This window comes from Urocitellus parryii, chromosome 12 (genome assembly GCF_045843805.1).
Source record: "Urocitellus parryii isolate mUroPar1 chromosome 12, mUroPar1.hap1, whole genome shotgun sequence".
NCBI lineage: Eukaryota > Metazoa > Chordata > Mammalia > Rodentia > Sciuridae > Urocitellus > Urocitellus parryii.
In genome coordinates this window covers 35,420,320-35,437,166 of record NC_135542.1, presented here as the reverse complement: position 1 = coordinate 35,437,166, position 16,847 = coordinate 35,420,320, and the positions used below count along the sequence as shown (strand labels likewise).

At 46.3% G+C, this 16,847-nt stretch overlaps 1 protein-coding gene across 1 annotated transcript; it reads right to left on the bottom strand.

Annotated features, from left to right (window-relative positions):
• Positions 1–431: 431 nt before the first annotated feature.
• On the bottom strand, positions 432–15,056 carry Rsad2 (radical S-adenosyl methionine domain containing 2). Its single transcript, XM_026410628.2, has 6 exons — positions 14,711–15,056; positions 12,955–13,116; positions 9,337–9,566; positions 7,139–7,288; positions 4,713–4,745; positions 432–3,104 (listed from the first exon to the last, which is right to left on the bottom strand). Exons 1-6 carry the CDS (start codon positions 15,054–15,056, stop codon positions 2,940–2,942), a joined length of 1,086 nt encoding a protein of 361 aa, XP_026266413.1. The 3' UTR covers positions 432–2,939.
• Positions 15,057–16,847: the final 1,791 nt, after the last annotated feature.

Here is a 16,847-nt window from a genome sequence, read left to right as displayed (position 1 = left end):
GTGCATGGACACCTCGCACGTCTGATGAGCAAGTCCTGCAGGGACGATGCTGGGACCAGGCCCCTGCCATCCTTCGGGGACCTGGTCTAGAGCAGCAGGGTTCGTTCACCCCAGCCCTCCGGCCCCGGGGTTGTGCATCTGTGGTGAGGGCTGAGCTGCCCTGCCCCTGACCCCGGGAGAAGTTGTCTCTCACGAGATGATCAGGTGTCAAAGGGCGTTGGCTTTGATTTTAGACTGGAAAGCGTATTTTCTCCCGTGGTTCATCTCCATCCAGTCTTCCTTTAGAGTGGGCTGTCTGAAGTGGACTTATTAATATTGATAATCTTGTTGATTAAATTTTAAAGCGCACTTGCCGTTAGCCATTGCAGTTTGTGAAAACACACACTTACTGTCAACACACAACAAAGAAAGGCTTCATAACAGTCAGCGAGTGAGACAAAACTATTTTAATATATTGCTACATGTTACAAAACAGTCTCTGTCCAAACACAACTTACTTAATAGAATACTTTCAACAAGAGCAAAACACACATAATACATTATTGCTTAAAGGGACCTTATTGCTACAGTGTTTGCTTATTTGGTTTTCAGTCTATGCAGCAATTGGACTCCAAAATCTGATAGAGATAAAATAGGGCCTATTTTTCAGATAATTCAGTGAAACGAGCTCAATCACCTTCAATTTGGGGGGAAAAAAAGGAAACTGCTCTATGATATATCATCTAATAATAGAGATGGTTAGTGCCAAGTGGACACTGAACTTAAGCAATAATTGAAAGCACCACAAAACATTTGTACTTACACTTGAAGTAAGATATATAACTAAACTATGCTTCATTGTCTCAATAAGAAGCAACATTTTCCACAAAACTAACACTCATATTTAAAACGGAAAAAAAAGCAAAACACTATGTAAAACACTATGTGAGCTTAAATATTATTGCAGTGTTAAAAATTCCCATTTCTTCCTTTTAAGAAAAAGGGACATTTAAATATTTTAAACATCAATGCTTTACAAATCCTGACGGTAAATGAGAGGGTTAATAGCAGCTCAAACAGCTGGAAAATATACTTAAAATAGCTTATATCTCAAATGCACCTCTTGTTTTGCATCATATTTTCCTTAGAGGAAAGACAAGCAGTTTCCCTCAACTAGAAATAAATCTAATCCACTTCAGAAGATTTGGGCTTCAGTGGGACCTGCCTTCAGATCAGCTGGCTGAGCCCTGGCAGCACATCAGAGCATCTCAGGGCTTTCTCACACAGGGCCAAAGCACACTCATGCAAACGACAAATCTGTTTCATGTTCCAGCTGATTACATCTGGCAAGGCCTGCTTAGGTGCCATCAAAACCCCTGGGGAAAACGTTTCCTGATTCATTTTTTTCTCTTGAAAAAGGAAAAAAAGTAGAAAATACAAACAATTATCTAATTTTGGATGGGATACACATATTTCAGTTGAATTATATGACTTAAAAACTAAAATAGGAATATATTTTTTAAGAAAAAAAAAATCACAAAACCAAACTTTTCAAAATCACCAAGCCCTGTAAAAGGCCCTGAGTTCCAGCCCCAGTGCTGCAAAAACAAAAACATACAATAAAAAAGGGAAAGTCATAAAACAAAAAAGAAACAAAATTACCAAGTCCTGAAATTTGATTATGAACAGGGAAATTTCTACAAGTTTCCAAATGAAATGAGACACTAAAGTGCCCCCTAGTGAGGCCTTCTGGAATTGCAGTCTAATTAAATTGGCAAAAAAAAAAAAATTTCTATGATTTTGCTTCCTTGAAACAATGATAGGAAATTATTCTATTCCAGGTAACGAGATACTATCTAAGTTACATAATGAAACCACATGATGTATTTATACAAGGAGAAAATGTTGATCAAGTGTCATTATTTCCTATGCTTCCCTCTTAGAGCTAGAAAAGAAAGGAAGAGTTTTCTCTCCTACTGGCCTAGACTGTATCTTGTTTCCACTGACTCAACGTTAAAGGAGAAATGCTATAAGGTGTGCTGTGGCTTCACTTGCATAAACTGCAGGTGCACTTGGCGGGTTTTTATGGAATAGCCCACACTGTCAATTTTCAGAGCTTTGAAGACAAACATCTGGTCAAATGAAAAGTCACGTTTTCACTTGACACTCCCATGCCCTGAAAAGTAGGTGTTCACAGCAATTGAAGTCCCACTCTTGTTCCATCTCAGGGAACGTGGAGTCTGCTGGTTGTGCCAAGGGTCTTTGAAGAAGAATCTGTGTAGCACAGACAGCACGGGCACCAGGGGTCCCCTTGCTCAAGAAGCAGGTGCTCCTTGGAGATAGGTGGGTTTCCTTCATTGTTCATTAAAATGTCTGTGGACCATTTCTATAATTCTAAATAAAATTCCCAAGATTTCAGTGATCTAAAGACAGAAAATGAAGGAGCTTTACAATAAGCAGAAGTAACTGGAGGCAGTATTTGATAATATTTCTAAGGTGAAAAGTGACATTTCAATCAGTGTTTAGCAGGAAATAACTGATGATCAAATAAAAGAAAGACAAAAACGAAACTGGAAAAAATAGCTTTGAAATAAAAACACAGCAGTCACAGGAAATTTTGCTGAAAATACCAAATCCATTGGAATTATGGATTGCTCCCCCCTCCCTTGCCCAGGTATCCTTGTAGCTTATTTCTCACCAAGGCATCTTTGAACTAGATGATTGTGCTCTTGTTCACAGTCGGCTGAGAACCTTTTAAATAACAATACAGCACTAAGCCAACTAACTGAAGTGTGGACTTCAGTTCCGCAGGTGATTTCTATGTTCAGTGCCCACAGGCAATTCGACATGATGCGCAGGTTTCTGGCCACTGAGAAAGACCAGTGTGCAGGTCCTGTAGACCACGGCAGCCACACGTGGGGCTGGCCTCCGGTGGGTTGGCCCTTGCTCTGCTGACAGCGTCACCAGTCCAGTTTCAGGTCGGCCTTGCTCCAGACGTACTTTCCTCCTCGCTTCAGAAACATACGTTCATCAAACCCACTGAATTTTATAGCTTCTTCCACTCCAACGTCCAGGATAGACATGGAAGGATCCTTCCGGCCACTTCTGCAGTTCAGAAAGCGCATCTAGGAAATTTAAGAAAGAAATCAGTCTATTTCCATAAAGTTTATGCTGTAAAACCCATTTTGAGGTATCCATGCAAAATATTTTTTTAATATTCCAATCATGTCAATAAATGATGACTGAGAACGGTGGCCAGAAACTGAGCTCCCTAAGCTTCACCCCCCACTCATGTAACTCAGGCACTGAGGAAGAGGTGAGGTCCGCTGAGAGCCTCAGGCACAGGATGAGGGGCTCACTACCATGGCCCCCAGCAGAGGCGCCATGCTGATCTGGAGAGACTTGGCCCCAGTGTGGGAATTTGTTCTGAAAGTTTAAAGGGAAGGGAAAGATCCCGCGAAGGCCTGGGGGCTTGGGGAGCACTGTGGTGGGAAACTGTAGGTAATGGCCTTGCTAGGGAGACAAGCACACAGCCATGTCACTCTGCGTCCCAAAAGGATTCTTTCAAGAGTGGGAGAAAGAGTGGTAAGAAAGCAGACGCTGAGGCAGGCCAGCACCAGACCAGCAGAGCCACATGGGCCGGCCTCGCTCTTTGCTTCATCTTGTCCGTCTTATTTTAATTACTTCAGCCTCTTTTCCCTACTTCTTGTGCAAGAATGAGGTCTTTAGGTTTCGTGTGACCTACACTGACAATTTTGTAGAGGATCGAATCATATATGTTGCAGCAGAAAGTTGTTAAATTGGCAAAAGCAGATTTTGGGTCAAGTATGTTTGATCCAATTCTGTGGAGACCAGACGGGTTGTTGCAGAACGTTGGTCAAAGCCCCGGGACCCATCAGGGCCACCTGCATTCCCCAAATAAATGGTTTCACTTTCCTCTTGGCCTTGGACTTGTTAACTGAACATTTCCAATACTACTCTTTCCCTTATGTCCCACAAAGAAAGCTCATGTTGATAATAAATGAAATTGCTATAAAGCAACTCGGATGAACTTGAAACTAATGAAATATAAAAGTTATCTTAAATATCCCTCAAAGAAAATCCAATCTAAATATTGAACCCATGGTTCTTGTTTGCACTCATTTCTTCTGAAAAACATATCTTTGAATGGAATTATTTGTCTTTTGTTAGACATATTGACAAAAGTTAAAAATCTGGACCAAAAAAATAAAAATAAAAAAGACAAAGGAAAAGAAAGTGGATTCTCTTCCAGTTGTGAGAGGGTGGGTTTTCCCTTTCCTATGGAAGATGATGAGGGAAGAGGATGTGAGTGGTGCTTAGAAAGGAAAGGAAGGGCAAGGCCCCTCTGCCACTGCCAAGGTTAATCAGCCAGGGAGTGAGCTGCCTATCAAAGGAGATGCAGTCCAGGGCCTTTTCATGTGCTGGGGGTCCTTGTGAGGTCCACGGACACCAGGCCAGGCAGGAGCCACACCATATGGCAGCTAGTGCCAATCCAGGGACCTGGGCCCAAGCCAGTGCCTGTGGAGGTGCTGGGCACATATGGCAAAGGGACCCCCAGCTGTATCATTTTAATGACCCTAACTGGCCAAAAACCTGTGACAGGCCATGAAGATGGACAAACGGGTCCTACATGATGGCATTCAGCTCAGCGCTGGACTTGCTGCTGAACTAGCTTTTCAGTGATAATTTCATAACTCAAGAGAAATACTCACATATTCATCCAGGATAAGGTAGGAGTCTTTCATCTGCAAAGAAGGAATTGCATACAAATTTAGTCCTAAGCATATTTTTCAGTGTGTATTTTCAACTGTCTATAATAAAATGTGCATTTGGGTTTTGTAATTCTAGGTTTAATATTTCTTATCTCATTGGAGTGGCTTTTGGTGAGACCCTCATAAGGGGAGGGACTGTGTGTGTGCCTTCAGAGCCCCACAGGTTCAGCAGGCCTGGAAGATCTGCATCAAACAGAAAGGTCAAGAGAAGGAGCCACTCCACTGCACATTCCCTGACAGTGGCCCTCAGTGTTCCCTGACTGTGGACCCTCTTTCTGATGTACCAGGCCGAGCACTCTTCAGTGCTAGCACGTGGGACTACAGGGGGGCTTCTCTCATCGATTCTGCCGCGCTAAGCTGACTGACAGTAGTGGTACATTGTGTGTGTGGAGGGATTCCTGAACTTCCAGCAGGTAGACGGACCTTCTGCCCCCACCGACGGACATGGGGTAAAGGAAACCTGGGTGGGAGCCTTTGGGGAGCTGAGATGCGCAGGTGGGTGAGGAGCTCTTCATACAAGGATGGAGACCGAGAACAGTGCCATCTTTCATTGCTTTCCTTATTTTCTTCGCCCTCACACTATGTAATTAAGATGGAGGTGGGAAGATCCCGTAAACAGAGACCCTGCGAGAGGGCTCCCTCCACTTCCTCACTGCTCCCTGAAGCCTGTCCTGCTCTCTCTCCATTTGGGGATTTTCTCACTCAGGCTTAGTTCAATATCACCTTTAAACTCCAGCCATCCATCAAGACCTTCAGAAGCCAAAGCATAAGGAATCAATTTCTGTCCCTGGAATTCCTGACATTATGCGAGCATCCGGGGGAGAGATTTTCTGTGTGTGTATTTTGGGGTGGCAGATGGGAGAACCTGTTTTAAAAATACTTCTTCAAATAACAAATCTTATCTTTTACAAATTGGAAGATCCAAAAAGTTTAAAATCCACCAAATTATTGGAATTTGCACTACTCTGGGGGGGGATATGTATGGATTTTTTTTTTTTTTTTTTTTTTTGCAGATCAGCATTGAGTTTCAAATTGATTTTGCATGTTGGTTTTCAACTTTACTAATATCATGTGATGAGATCTTATCCTGGTAACATAACACTCTTAAATATGCTTTATTCAGTAGACATTTCACTATGCTAATGTACTAATGCACCTGTTCCTGCCCTACGGCGAAGCAAAGCTACCTTCAGTTTATTTCTATTGTTCTTAATGCTGCAGCAGCAAACCTTTATATAAATATTTCTTTGCATCTTTATATAAAGATTTCTTGTGTTTTGAAGTAGAATTTAAGAATCAATATATAAGAACACTTCAAAGGTTATCATAATAAATGATCAGTTTGTTATCTAGGAAATCCATGGGCATTATCCTTCTACTAACCACATGAATCACCTCTTACTGCATCTTCAAATTTCATATTTAAATTTCCATTTTTTTTGAATACTGATAATATCAGAGACTGTTAAAATGTTTATTCACTCTTTGATTTTCCTGTGTAAATCATCTGTTTGTGCCCATTAGCTGATTAACTTTCTCTGTTAGCAGGTTCTTATTGATTTAAAGAACTTTTTATATATGATACTTTATTTTATATAATTTGGTGTAATTTCAAAAAAAATGATGGTAGCATATTTTACTTTTAATTTTTATGATGTATGTAGCTTATAATTTTAACTTTAATGTACTCAAATTTTGGCATTCATAATTGTTTAAAAATGTGCATAACTTGCATTAATAAGGCATTTCCTCCACTGTGGCAGGAAGAACGGGAATCATTTTTCTTTAGATTTTGAGAGTGCATTCATCAGTGACTGCCTCTGGTAATTCCTGAAATCCCAGCAGAGACATGCTTTGGCCAACCCTGCTGAGTCTATGAGTGGAATTTGTCCTTTTAGGATGCATTCAATTGTGCTTACACCAGACAACTAAAGAAGTGGCAAACCATTTCTTCTACCTTCTACCCAACTTCTAAAGTTTTTCCTAGAAACATTCAAGTGAATCAAGTGATGATGTTGATAGCAAGAGAATGGCATTCAAGAGCTCCCTCCTCCTTTCACAGAAGTAGAAATGCTAAGTTTATAGCAGCATGGGTTGAGATGGCACAGTGGTGATACATGAAGTCACATCACCTCTGGGTGGCACTCTGCCTTCCCGGAGGGAGACACTGAAGCTCCCTGAAAGCCCACCGTCAGCAGGTAGCCAGGGTGGACCTGGGCTTTTCTGGCTTGGGACCCACTCCTCCCTCTCTCTGTGCTGAATCCCCTGAAACCACAATCTGTCCGTATGCAAGTCCTTGGGCCAGGATTCCCTGCTCTGGAATCAATCTGAAGGCAAGCAGGAAAGCCCACTGGGCTGTATACAACCTTCTGGTTGGACTCGGGCACCAAGCAGGACACTCCTTTGTGACGCTCTAAGAATTCTTCAAACTCTTCGTCACCGATGACGAATCTTTGTGCTTCTCTCAGGGCATCGTCTCCACAGTTCTCGCCCTCAATCAGGAGGCACTGGAACACCTGAAAGGAGGAGAGCTTGTGGGCAAGGCCGGCATCCGCTGGACCCAGCCCCACCCCTGTCCAAACTCCAGCTCCGCGGCCCGGAGCTCAGCAGTCCTGGGGAGACCTCACGCTGGGAAAGGAAGGCCGCCCTGGAATTCAGGAATATGATGTTAGAAGCACAGACATTCTTAAAATAGAAATCCCTCAAACTGCCTAGAGTATGTTTGATCTAAGTTTATGATCCAATATTTTCAGACTACAAAATCATTCATGTTTTTTGAAGAAAACAGGGACTATTAAAAAGCATAAAAAATAACAACTGTCATCTTCAAACCAAGAGAAAACTATTTTAAAAATATTGTTGTTTTTGCTGATTTTTAATATATCCTAAGTACTTTTAAACCAGGTTTGCTTTTCACTTAATACATAAGGACCAATTTTTGAAGTCATTAATACAGTTTTTCATTCTTCTTTAAAGTAAATAAGTGTGTACATGACTGTGCGTGCATAGATGTTTTTGTGAGTTTGTATGTGTGACCGTGTGTCCAAGTGTGTGTGTTAATGTGTGTGCTGACTGTGTGAGAGTTGAGTGTGCACACTGCATTACCCCACCCTGAGCAGTACTGTCATTTGAGCAGGGAGGCCCCAGGGAAGGCAAGCAACCAGGCAAGGTGTCCCAGGTGGCACAGGGTGACAGAGCTGAAGCAGAACCCGGGGCTAACAGGCTTTTGTGGAACAGGTTTCTCTACACGGAATTAATCAATAGCATCTGGATTAATTTGAGGCTGTTTTAGTCAGTTAGGGCTAATGTCATAAAGCTCTAAAGACGGCCTCTAGGGCTGGGGACATAGCTTAGTCGGCCGCGTGCTGGCCTAGCATGCGCCAGGCCCTGGGTTCAACCCCCAGAAGAAGATGGCCTCTCGCTCTGTGTCCTCCCTCTGGCACACGGTTGCCTGCCGAGGGCTGCCGCGCCCGTGGCCTCGTGGGAAGAGGGCACCCCAGGAAACCAGGGAGCAAAGGGACCAAGCAGGGGCGACAGCTTCCACCTGCCAACAGCCTTTGAAGATCAGCCTCTAGGTGAGCACAGTTTTCCAGGGAGGGAAGCTCCGCCCTCTGAGAGTCAGGTCTTCAAGGGCAAGAAGTGCCCTTGTAGTGGTCAAAAGAGTGGAGTAAAAGTCTGGGAGATAAGAGGAGACCCAAGCAGTGGGGGAAGTCATACATGTATGAGAACGATGAGATGGCAGGAGAAGAGAGGAGGGACCAGGACACAGGGACAGGACAGCCGGCTCCAGGAGGAGCTCCCAGCCTCGGAGGGCAGCCCCCCAGCTGCTGCCTCGGCCTCCCTCCTCCTCACAGTCCCCACTCGTCCTACCCACTGTCTTCCTTTAGCTTTGTCTCAGCTCCTTCTAGACCGGGGTGCATCAGCCTACTTACGTACTTCACCAAAAGTTCAAGTTCAATGTCGCTATTTACAATTTCTTAAACAGATTTTTTAAAAAAGTATACTTACTTAAAAAAAAAAAAGCTTATACTTGCTTTGTTTGCATATGGAAATGGATTAGGGGAAGAATTTTTAGATTAAAACTTGAATTTTTAAGTTTAAGTTTTTAAGTAGCCGATTGCCAGTGTCTGCATGTTGCCAGGGCTGTCTGTGCTAAGCGGGCTTGTGCCTGTGAGCCTCAGACTCCGAGGTGGGACCAGTCCCAAAGCACAAGTCTTGGGATAAAGGCCCGGTGTTGCTCCCGGTGGGGAAGCCTTGATTCCTAATGCCTTCCAATAACTCAGTGCACACTCAGTGGCATCCGGCTCTGCGGAGAGCATTGCTCCCTGTCAGTCAACTCTGGGCTTCCCAGAGACACACCCCAGCACTGAGCATGACCTTCATCCTCACTGTATCTTAGGAGAACATCATTCCTGGGTTCAGAGGGAGCGTGAAGCACAGCAAGCCGTGGCTGGGAGTCTAGGGAGCCAGAGGAGACCAAGGACCTAGCTGGATGGCCTGGAGCTCTCCAGTGAGGCTCTTTCCAGCTTCGCTGAGCTCAGCCAGGAACAGCAGTAGCACTTACCTTCCAGCGAACAGGGTTCAGGGCTTTAATCTGCTCGTTCATGTCCTCGTCCACGTTGAACCGGTTGATGACAGAGTTGATCTTGAAAGCCACTCTGTAATCATTGCACCACTTTCTCAGCTTTTGAAGATTTTCCACATGGTTCTTCTTTCCTTGGCCACGGCCAATAAGGACGTTGACTTCCTCATCAAAGCTGTCACAGGAAATGGCGAGAATGTCCAAGTAGTCACCTGTGGTAAAATGGTCAGCTAAATTTTTCTGTCCAAGGAACAAGTGCTACAGGTCACATCAATCAATTCATGATACAACATATTTTGTTTGCATCTGGGTTCTAATTTTTTATGTGACACTTTCCTCATACCTATGAAACTTGCTGAGATGTGAACTCTACTGGTACTTGTATAGAGTATTCGTTAAAAAACCACACATGTGCCTGGGTGCAGTGGTGTACACCTATAATGCAAGCAACTTGGGGGGCCGAGGCAGGAGGATTACAAGTGTCAGGCCAGCCTCAGTAGCTTAGCAGGACACTTTTGCAAAATTAAAACAAGAAGGACTGGGGATATTGTGTCCCTGAGTTCAACCTCCAGTACCTCCCTACGCACAAAGTCTATACACATAATTAATGATGGATATACATATTTGATCATTCTAAAACCCTACTCTCCTACTTGCATGAGCTCCAATTAATATGCTTAATATTTTTCATTTATTTCTTTATAGAAATCATATAATTTATGAAGCAAGCAGATAGATATTTTGGACGCTTCCACACTTAGCTATGAGTATAGATTTGCTTTTCTTTTTCTACCACACAAATACAATTGCTTGGTATAAGAGGGAGCACGAAGCACAGCAATTTTTTGGCCAAGTTCACCAGCTTCTTCCTGACGTATTTTGTACCTTTGATTCACTATCTAAATATTCACAGAGACTCTATGTGGTGTCAGGTACAACCATATTAGATGCTGAGCAAACCCAGATAAAGCGTTTGAAGCAAGGGTGTCGGGGCCCCTCCCTGTAGAGTAGCATATTGACAGCTCAGATAGTGGGTCGTTCGGAACCCAGAACACGCTGAGTGTGATTCTGGCATTGAGCTCTCCTCCACTGGGTTCCATGACAGTCTTTTCTACCCTCTCGCTCTTCTGCCCCTGCCTCTGCCTGGGCTGCTCCTGCTCTTCTGGCCTGTGGAGGGCAGGCCTTCTCTGGGCCTGGGCTTCCTCACGGAGGTTAGACCTGCACTTCCAAGTTACTTCCCAAAGATGGCACCTTTTTCTTAAATTTGCCTTTGCTTTATGGAAACCAAATGTTCCATTGCTCCTTCAACAGCGCTTCTCTATATTACAAACAAAAAGAGTCATTTTAGCTCCTATTTTAAGGCTCGTTTTGTGTTACCCAGATGTAACAAGCAATTAGCACACATACGAACCAGAAACACTCTTTAACACAACTCTAAATGTCCTACAATTTGATCTTGAGTAAATTTGTAATGGGATATCATACTGGAACAAGGCAACTCACTGAGCATGTGGTCTCTAACCATCCAAAAAAAAAAAAAAAAAATTGAAAACTAAACACACAAAGCCCTGTCGGTTCTATGCAGGCAGCCTCTTCTGGTTGGCTCCCAAATGGGCTTCAGCTGTGCTCTGCCACCCTTCCAACTTCTGATGATTGCTGTGATATCCCTCCCTCTAGTTCTCAGCTTCTCTGGCCCTGTCTCTTGGGAATAGGGATTTATCAGAGTGGATCTCTGCTCAGTCCTTGCATTTTTCTAAGAGAGTCAGAAGCTGTGATGGGGTCTTTCCTATGCCTGCATGTGTGACTGCCACAACATTCACATGTCACTAGTGGATGGTGCAAGAGCCGGAGGCTCACAGCCTGCTGCAGCCATGTGCCAAGACTCCTCAGGACTGTTGAGCAAGATCCAGGGTCTATCTGAGTGCAGGGTTAGGCGGTCTCATAGCAGTCTGTTCCCAAGTGACCTGCCCTGTGTGAAAGTCTTGGATCCTAAGGTTCCAATGAGATTTTCTGCATAGAGAATGTCCAAACAAGTCTCTGCTCTTCAATGATGGACAGAAAGGACAGCCTCTGTGAGGTCAGTATGTTGGGTGTATCTGGACTCACACTTTTACGCTACCCTTTTACTCTCTACCTTTGCTCTCCTAAGCCCTGGCTTATGAGTCCCTCCAGAAGACAGACCGACTGGGAGAGGTGGGGACCTGTGGCATAGCCCCCTCATCCACTCAGCACACAGGCCCATCACTGGACCTTTAGATCAGAGGTGGACAATTGGAGGGGCCTGAGAGGGATACAGATACATTTTGTTGGTTCCTTGAGCATCTAAAAATATTTCAAATTATTAACTGGCAGATGCAACACAGAATGCAGATTTTTATTTATGTTTAATAATATGAGCATCTGGCAAGATTTTATATGGTGCAAAAAAGTCAATTAAAGTTTATAATTGGAGGTCCTTGGCCTCTAAGAAGAGAGCCAATGCTGCCCAGTCCCCATCCTCACCCCTTCCTGCTGCGACCTTGCCGGAGATGCTGGGTTCTCCTGTAAACTTCCAAGTGCCTGAGTTTCCATCCCCTTTCCCAGACACACACCCCAGGGTTTGTCGCTGCGATGCAGGAGTCCTTCTGCCACTGCAACACTCTCCACAGAGATGGGCAGGTCCAGCCATCCTGGAGGGACAGGGCTGCCCAGGCACACACCAAGAGAAACCCTGTCAACTGGTCTCCAGTCGCTGCCTCCTGGACGCCTTCCCTGTCTCTGGGTCTGTCTGGCTCCCACAGCGCCCTTGCCTTTGCTCCTCCAAACCCACTTCCCCCTGGTGTCACTGCTTTCAGACATGGCCTCAACTCCTCCTTGACCTCCCTCCCCTGAAACTCTGAAACCTCTCGGATGGACTGCACCGGCCCTCACAGCCTTCTCCCCGAGTCTTGGGATGGAAATTCAACTGGAGATTTCTGGCCAATACTCCAACAGATGGAAAAAGCCAGTTTCCTTTGAATGGTTTTAAAGCTCAAATGGCTCAGCAGAGAGAGAGAGAGAGACTGTAAGAATTGTCTCCCAAAATCCCAGTGCTGCCTCAGTGCCAGGCCGTGCTCTATGGACATTATCCACGGGCAAGACTTAATGATAAGCCTTCTCTGCCGTGTTAGGACCTGGTGGCTCTTAATCCTGCTGTGCAGAGGAAGTCCTTCCAGCACCAGAAATCAGCCAGTCCACACACGGTGTCTGACGTCATTAGTTCTGGGTGCAGTCCAGTTCCATCAGAGACAGTTTCCTGCACAGCTGTAAAGTGTGCTGATTTTCCTCAGTGAGTGGCTAAGTGTGGGTCAGAGGTCTGGACACTTGCTAAGTTTGGAAGGTGCAGAAGAGGCAGGCTTCCTAACACGCTCAGTTCTCTGACTGGCCACCCTGGTTTACTGAGAGCCCTGCAGAACCAAGACGCCCATCGCGCCCAGCTGGAAGGGAGATTAGAATAAGTAAGATTTGTTTTTCTTTCCTTCCACTTCCCCAGAAGGCCTGGCCTGATGCCCAGGATGGGAGGAAACACAGGAACCAACCCTATCAGCAGAGACGCCTGCAGTGGCCTGAAGGAGCGCTTACCGTAGTCCCTGAACCACTTCTCCCGGATCAGGCTGCCGTTGCTCACGATGCTCACGCTGGGCAGGAGGAGCTCCTGCTTGCAGAACTTCACCAGCTGGCCCAGGTACTCGCCCCGGTCCTGAAGAAAGGGCTCTCCGCCAGAGAAGTTTATCTTCTCCATCCCTGCCAAAGGCAGAGTGTGAGGGTCTGCCTTCACCAAATCCCACTCTCATTTTTGTTTTATTTTGTGTCTTGTGCTGCTGAGCATCTCACCCAGGGCCTCATGCAGTGTGGGGAACACCTGAATACTGAGCTACACCCCCAACCCCATCCACTTTGGTTTTAGTGCAAGGTAATATTTTCTCCATGTTAAAAAAAAAAAGAAATGAAAATTTCTCATTATCCTCTCCTTTCCTAATTTGTGTTCCTAACACCAACCCCACCTCACCAGAATAACCATGCATTTAATTCAGGGTATAAACAGGGGGAAGAAAATCACTTGAAGATTTTGTTTTTGCTTTGTTTTTCCCTCCTTTAAGCAGATGCCCTTGGATGTTGGGAGTTCTTTACATAGAGGAGCTGACTTGGTTAGAAGCCAACGGGTGCAATGGCGCAACCCGGAGTCTGCAAAGCAAAAACCACCTCCTGAGACATGGGTAGAGCAGGCGGGGAAACAGCTCGACATGCCCCTGACACCCAGGCTCAGAAACTGGTTGTAGTTAGACCTGTGAGAGGGCTAGCTGAGGAGGGAAGGTAAAACATTATATTTTAGTAAGATGTCTACTTCCAGGGAGAGCAGAGTCAATGAGATGAATGACAAGAATCCTGCTGAGGAATGACAAGAACTTGAGCTAGGTCACTCTGAGAAGGACGAGGTGATGGGTCTCCACTTGCAAGATCAGCTGCAGATAACCAGCCGGCAAGGTGGAGCAAAGCAGGTCAGGGCCAGTCAAGTGCCGGTCATATGATCTCGTCCCCATAAAGCACCGAATCAGCAGCACCAGCCAGGGACACCCCCTGTGGGGAACCTGCTGGGCGTGGTCATTCTGCACCTAGGGTTCTGCTTTGTGAATCCACCTGCTGGGCACTTAGGCTGTGTGTGACTTGGGGCTTGTCTGCAAACATTCCATGAGAATGTTCAGAAGAAGACTTTGCAAAGTAGCCAGCGCCGGGGGTGTTCTAGGAAGGACAGGAGGGAGAAGAGCAGGCTTGGAGGGGGAGACGTGGCTCTCGGACTCCACTGCTGAGGCTGCTCTGAGGTGCTGGAACCGTGTAAAGGTTTGGATGTCCAGTGAGCAGTGCTCAAGAGCAAGGCCTCCCACAGGTGCTAGAAATAATTGTTATCCGTTTCCTATTAAGAGCACAGACATGATCCCAGACAGAAGGCTCAGATGTTGCTGTTCTAACATCCCATATTTCGTGTTTGTTTTCAACTTTCCTCATTAAATATTTCTGGAAAAAAAACAAATTCCTTGGTGCCCTGGACAAACTCTGAAAGTAGCATCACCCTCCTGACCTCCATCTCAATGCTGGGGGAAAGGGGCCTGCCAATGGCACAGACCAGGGCTGACAGGAGGGTGGGTGTGCCCACCAACCACCTGGCCAGGGCACCTCGGGGCTCAGGAAGACCAGGCATCTGCCTGCATTCTGGCCCTGGCACCTGGGACGACGTGTCTGTGGTGGCCGGGAGCCCTGTGGCCAGGGTGGCTGCCCCCGGCTGGATGGGCCCCCTGGGGTGGATGGGGCATCTTGACTTCTCTCTGGGCCTGGGACTCACCGGCTTCCTTGAGCAGGAGCAGCCCCCTCTTGGCCTCCTCCAGGGGCAGCACGAAGGACGTCTTGGCCGTGTGGAAGCAGAAGCCGCACCTGTAGTTGCACTGCCGCGTGAAGTGGTAGTTGACGCTCGTGGGGGTGATGGGCAGGTCGCCGTCCGCCTCCTCCTCCTGGCTCCCCTCAGCTCTCTCTCCGACCGGCTGCTGTCCCTTCCCTGTACCTGGCCACCAGAAGGCTGCCCTCAGCCAGTACAGCAGGGGGGCCAGGCCCCTCCAGAGCGAGTGCAGCAGGGGCTGCCTGAAGGCGCCCAGCAGGCGCGCAGCCAGAGCGGAGGGCAGCAGCATCCTCATGGTGGCCACGGAGTGCGGGAGGCCACGGCTCAGTTATATGAAGGTGGAAAGGGCCCGCCTCTGAGCATCCTGTCACAGCAGAGGGACACGCCCCCTCTGACTAACTCCCAGCTGAGTTAGTTTCGATTTTCCTCTTCACGAAAAGGAAAGTTGGAACCGGGCCAAGACCCAGGCTCCGGTCCGCAGGCTGCCTTCCTACCTCACCCTGTGCTGAGCACCTGAGCAGGTGCTTCAGAGACTGGTGCCCATCAGTCGTGTCTCTGTGCCCCCAAGACACACAGCTACCTCTGTAGGTGGGCTGCTCCCACTGAGGCCAAGCAGCAGTAACCTGAAGGGAGGGGACTGGCAATGCTCCAGATTGGGGACTTGTTTGAATTGGGGAGTATTTGCATATACCTAGTGAGATATTTTGAGGATGGGACCCAAGTCTCATTATGAAATTCATCCATGTTTCTATGTGCCTGGCACACATCCCCAGAAGTGGGCTTACACAACATTTAAACAGCTTTGTGCTAGAAATACATCTTCAGGAAGCAAACTCTCCACTTGTGGTGTCTTGTCAGTGCTGGGTTTCCAGTTAAGTGCATTATGGATTTGGATTTCCAGATGCTGAGACAGTATAACTGTGTGACGATGAGAGCCTTTGGAGGTAGGTGCTCAGGGAAAGTTTGTTATGATAGTCAAAGAGAACTACCTTAAGACCCCCTGCTGGGCATTTCTCCAAAGGAACAGAAATCAGGGCATGGAAGAGACATCGTCACATCCATGCTCACTGTGGCATTGTCCGTGACAGCCAAGATCTGGAGGCAAATGAAGGGTCCATCTGCAGATGAATGGGTGGGGACACAGAGTACCCCCACACCATGGAATCCTACGACTCTGCCTTCAAAAAGAAGAAAAACCTGTCAAGTCTAACTGCATGGATGAACCTGGAGGACATGACGTTAAGTGAAATAAGCCAGCAAAGAAAGACACATGCTGCATGAGCTCTCTGATGTGTGGAATGAAGGTATTTACACTCACAGAAGCAGAAAGTAGAAGGGTGGTTCCCAGGGATAGAGGAGTAGAGGCAATGAGAAGATGAAGGTCAGAGGACACAAGACGCTCGTTAGAGAGGAGGAGGGAGTTCAAGAGGTCCAGTGCACAACATGAGGACCCAGCTCATGGCCATGTCATTACTGTTGAAGGCACATAGTGGGAAGACCACTTGATCAGGGAGGATGGCTCTGCAGGGACTTCAGTCACCCAACCTACTTGTTGTGACAGGGTTAACATGTAGACATGTGTTCCTGAACTTTTAAGCTATTTCTAATAGACATTCCCAGCTAGGAAAATAGGATATTTTTCTAACCTGCTTCCTAATTGGGGAGAATCACCGTGGCTTGTAATTTCTTTGTTTTTATACTTTTCTCAGGAATAATTGTGATCACCCTTCTTTTTATGATCAGGGTGGTGTTGATCATGTGTCTTCAAGTGTTCCTCAGCTGAGCAAAGTTGGAACAGGCCAGTGGCTGGGCTTCAGGAGCCAGCTGTGTAACACTGTCATCTGCTCGACCACACAGTCACACACACTGCACACACGCCGACATGCCCCTGTCAAGGTGTCGATGCTACTTAATGCTCCTCTGTTGGAAGACCCCTGAGAACTGGATGTGCTCTGTTAGGGTTAGCTATTGTTTGTCTGAATGGAAATAGAAACAGCTCATTTTCCTGAACAGAGAAACCGAAAGCAAATTCTGCAAAACAAGAAGCACGTGTTTAACGATTGTCAATTATGCAACCATGGATGTG

Coding starts and splice junctions, on each gene's coding strand:
- Rsad2 (XM_026410628.2), bottom strand. CDS start 15,056: ATGAGGATGCTGCTGCCCTCCGCTCTGGCTGCGCGCCTGCTGGGCGCC. Junction 4,746..7,138: donor TGCCCGAGTCCAACCAGAAG/GTTGTATACAGC, acceptor CCTTCTTTGCAG/ATGAAAGACTCCTACCTTAT. Junction 3,105..4,712: donor ACCTTATCCTGGATGAATAT/GTGAGTATTTCT, acceptor TAAATTTCCTAG/ATGCGCTTTCTGAACTGCAG.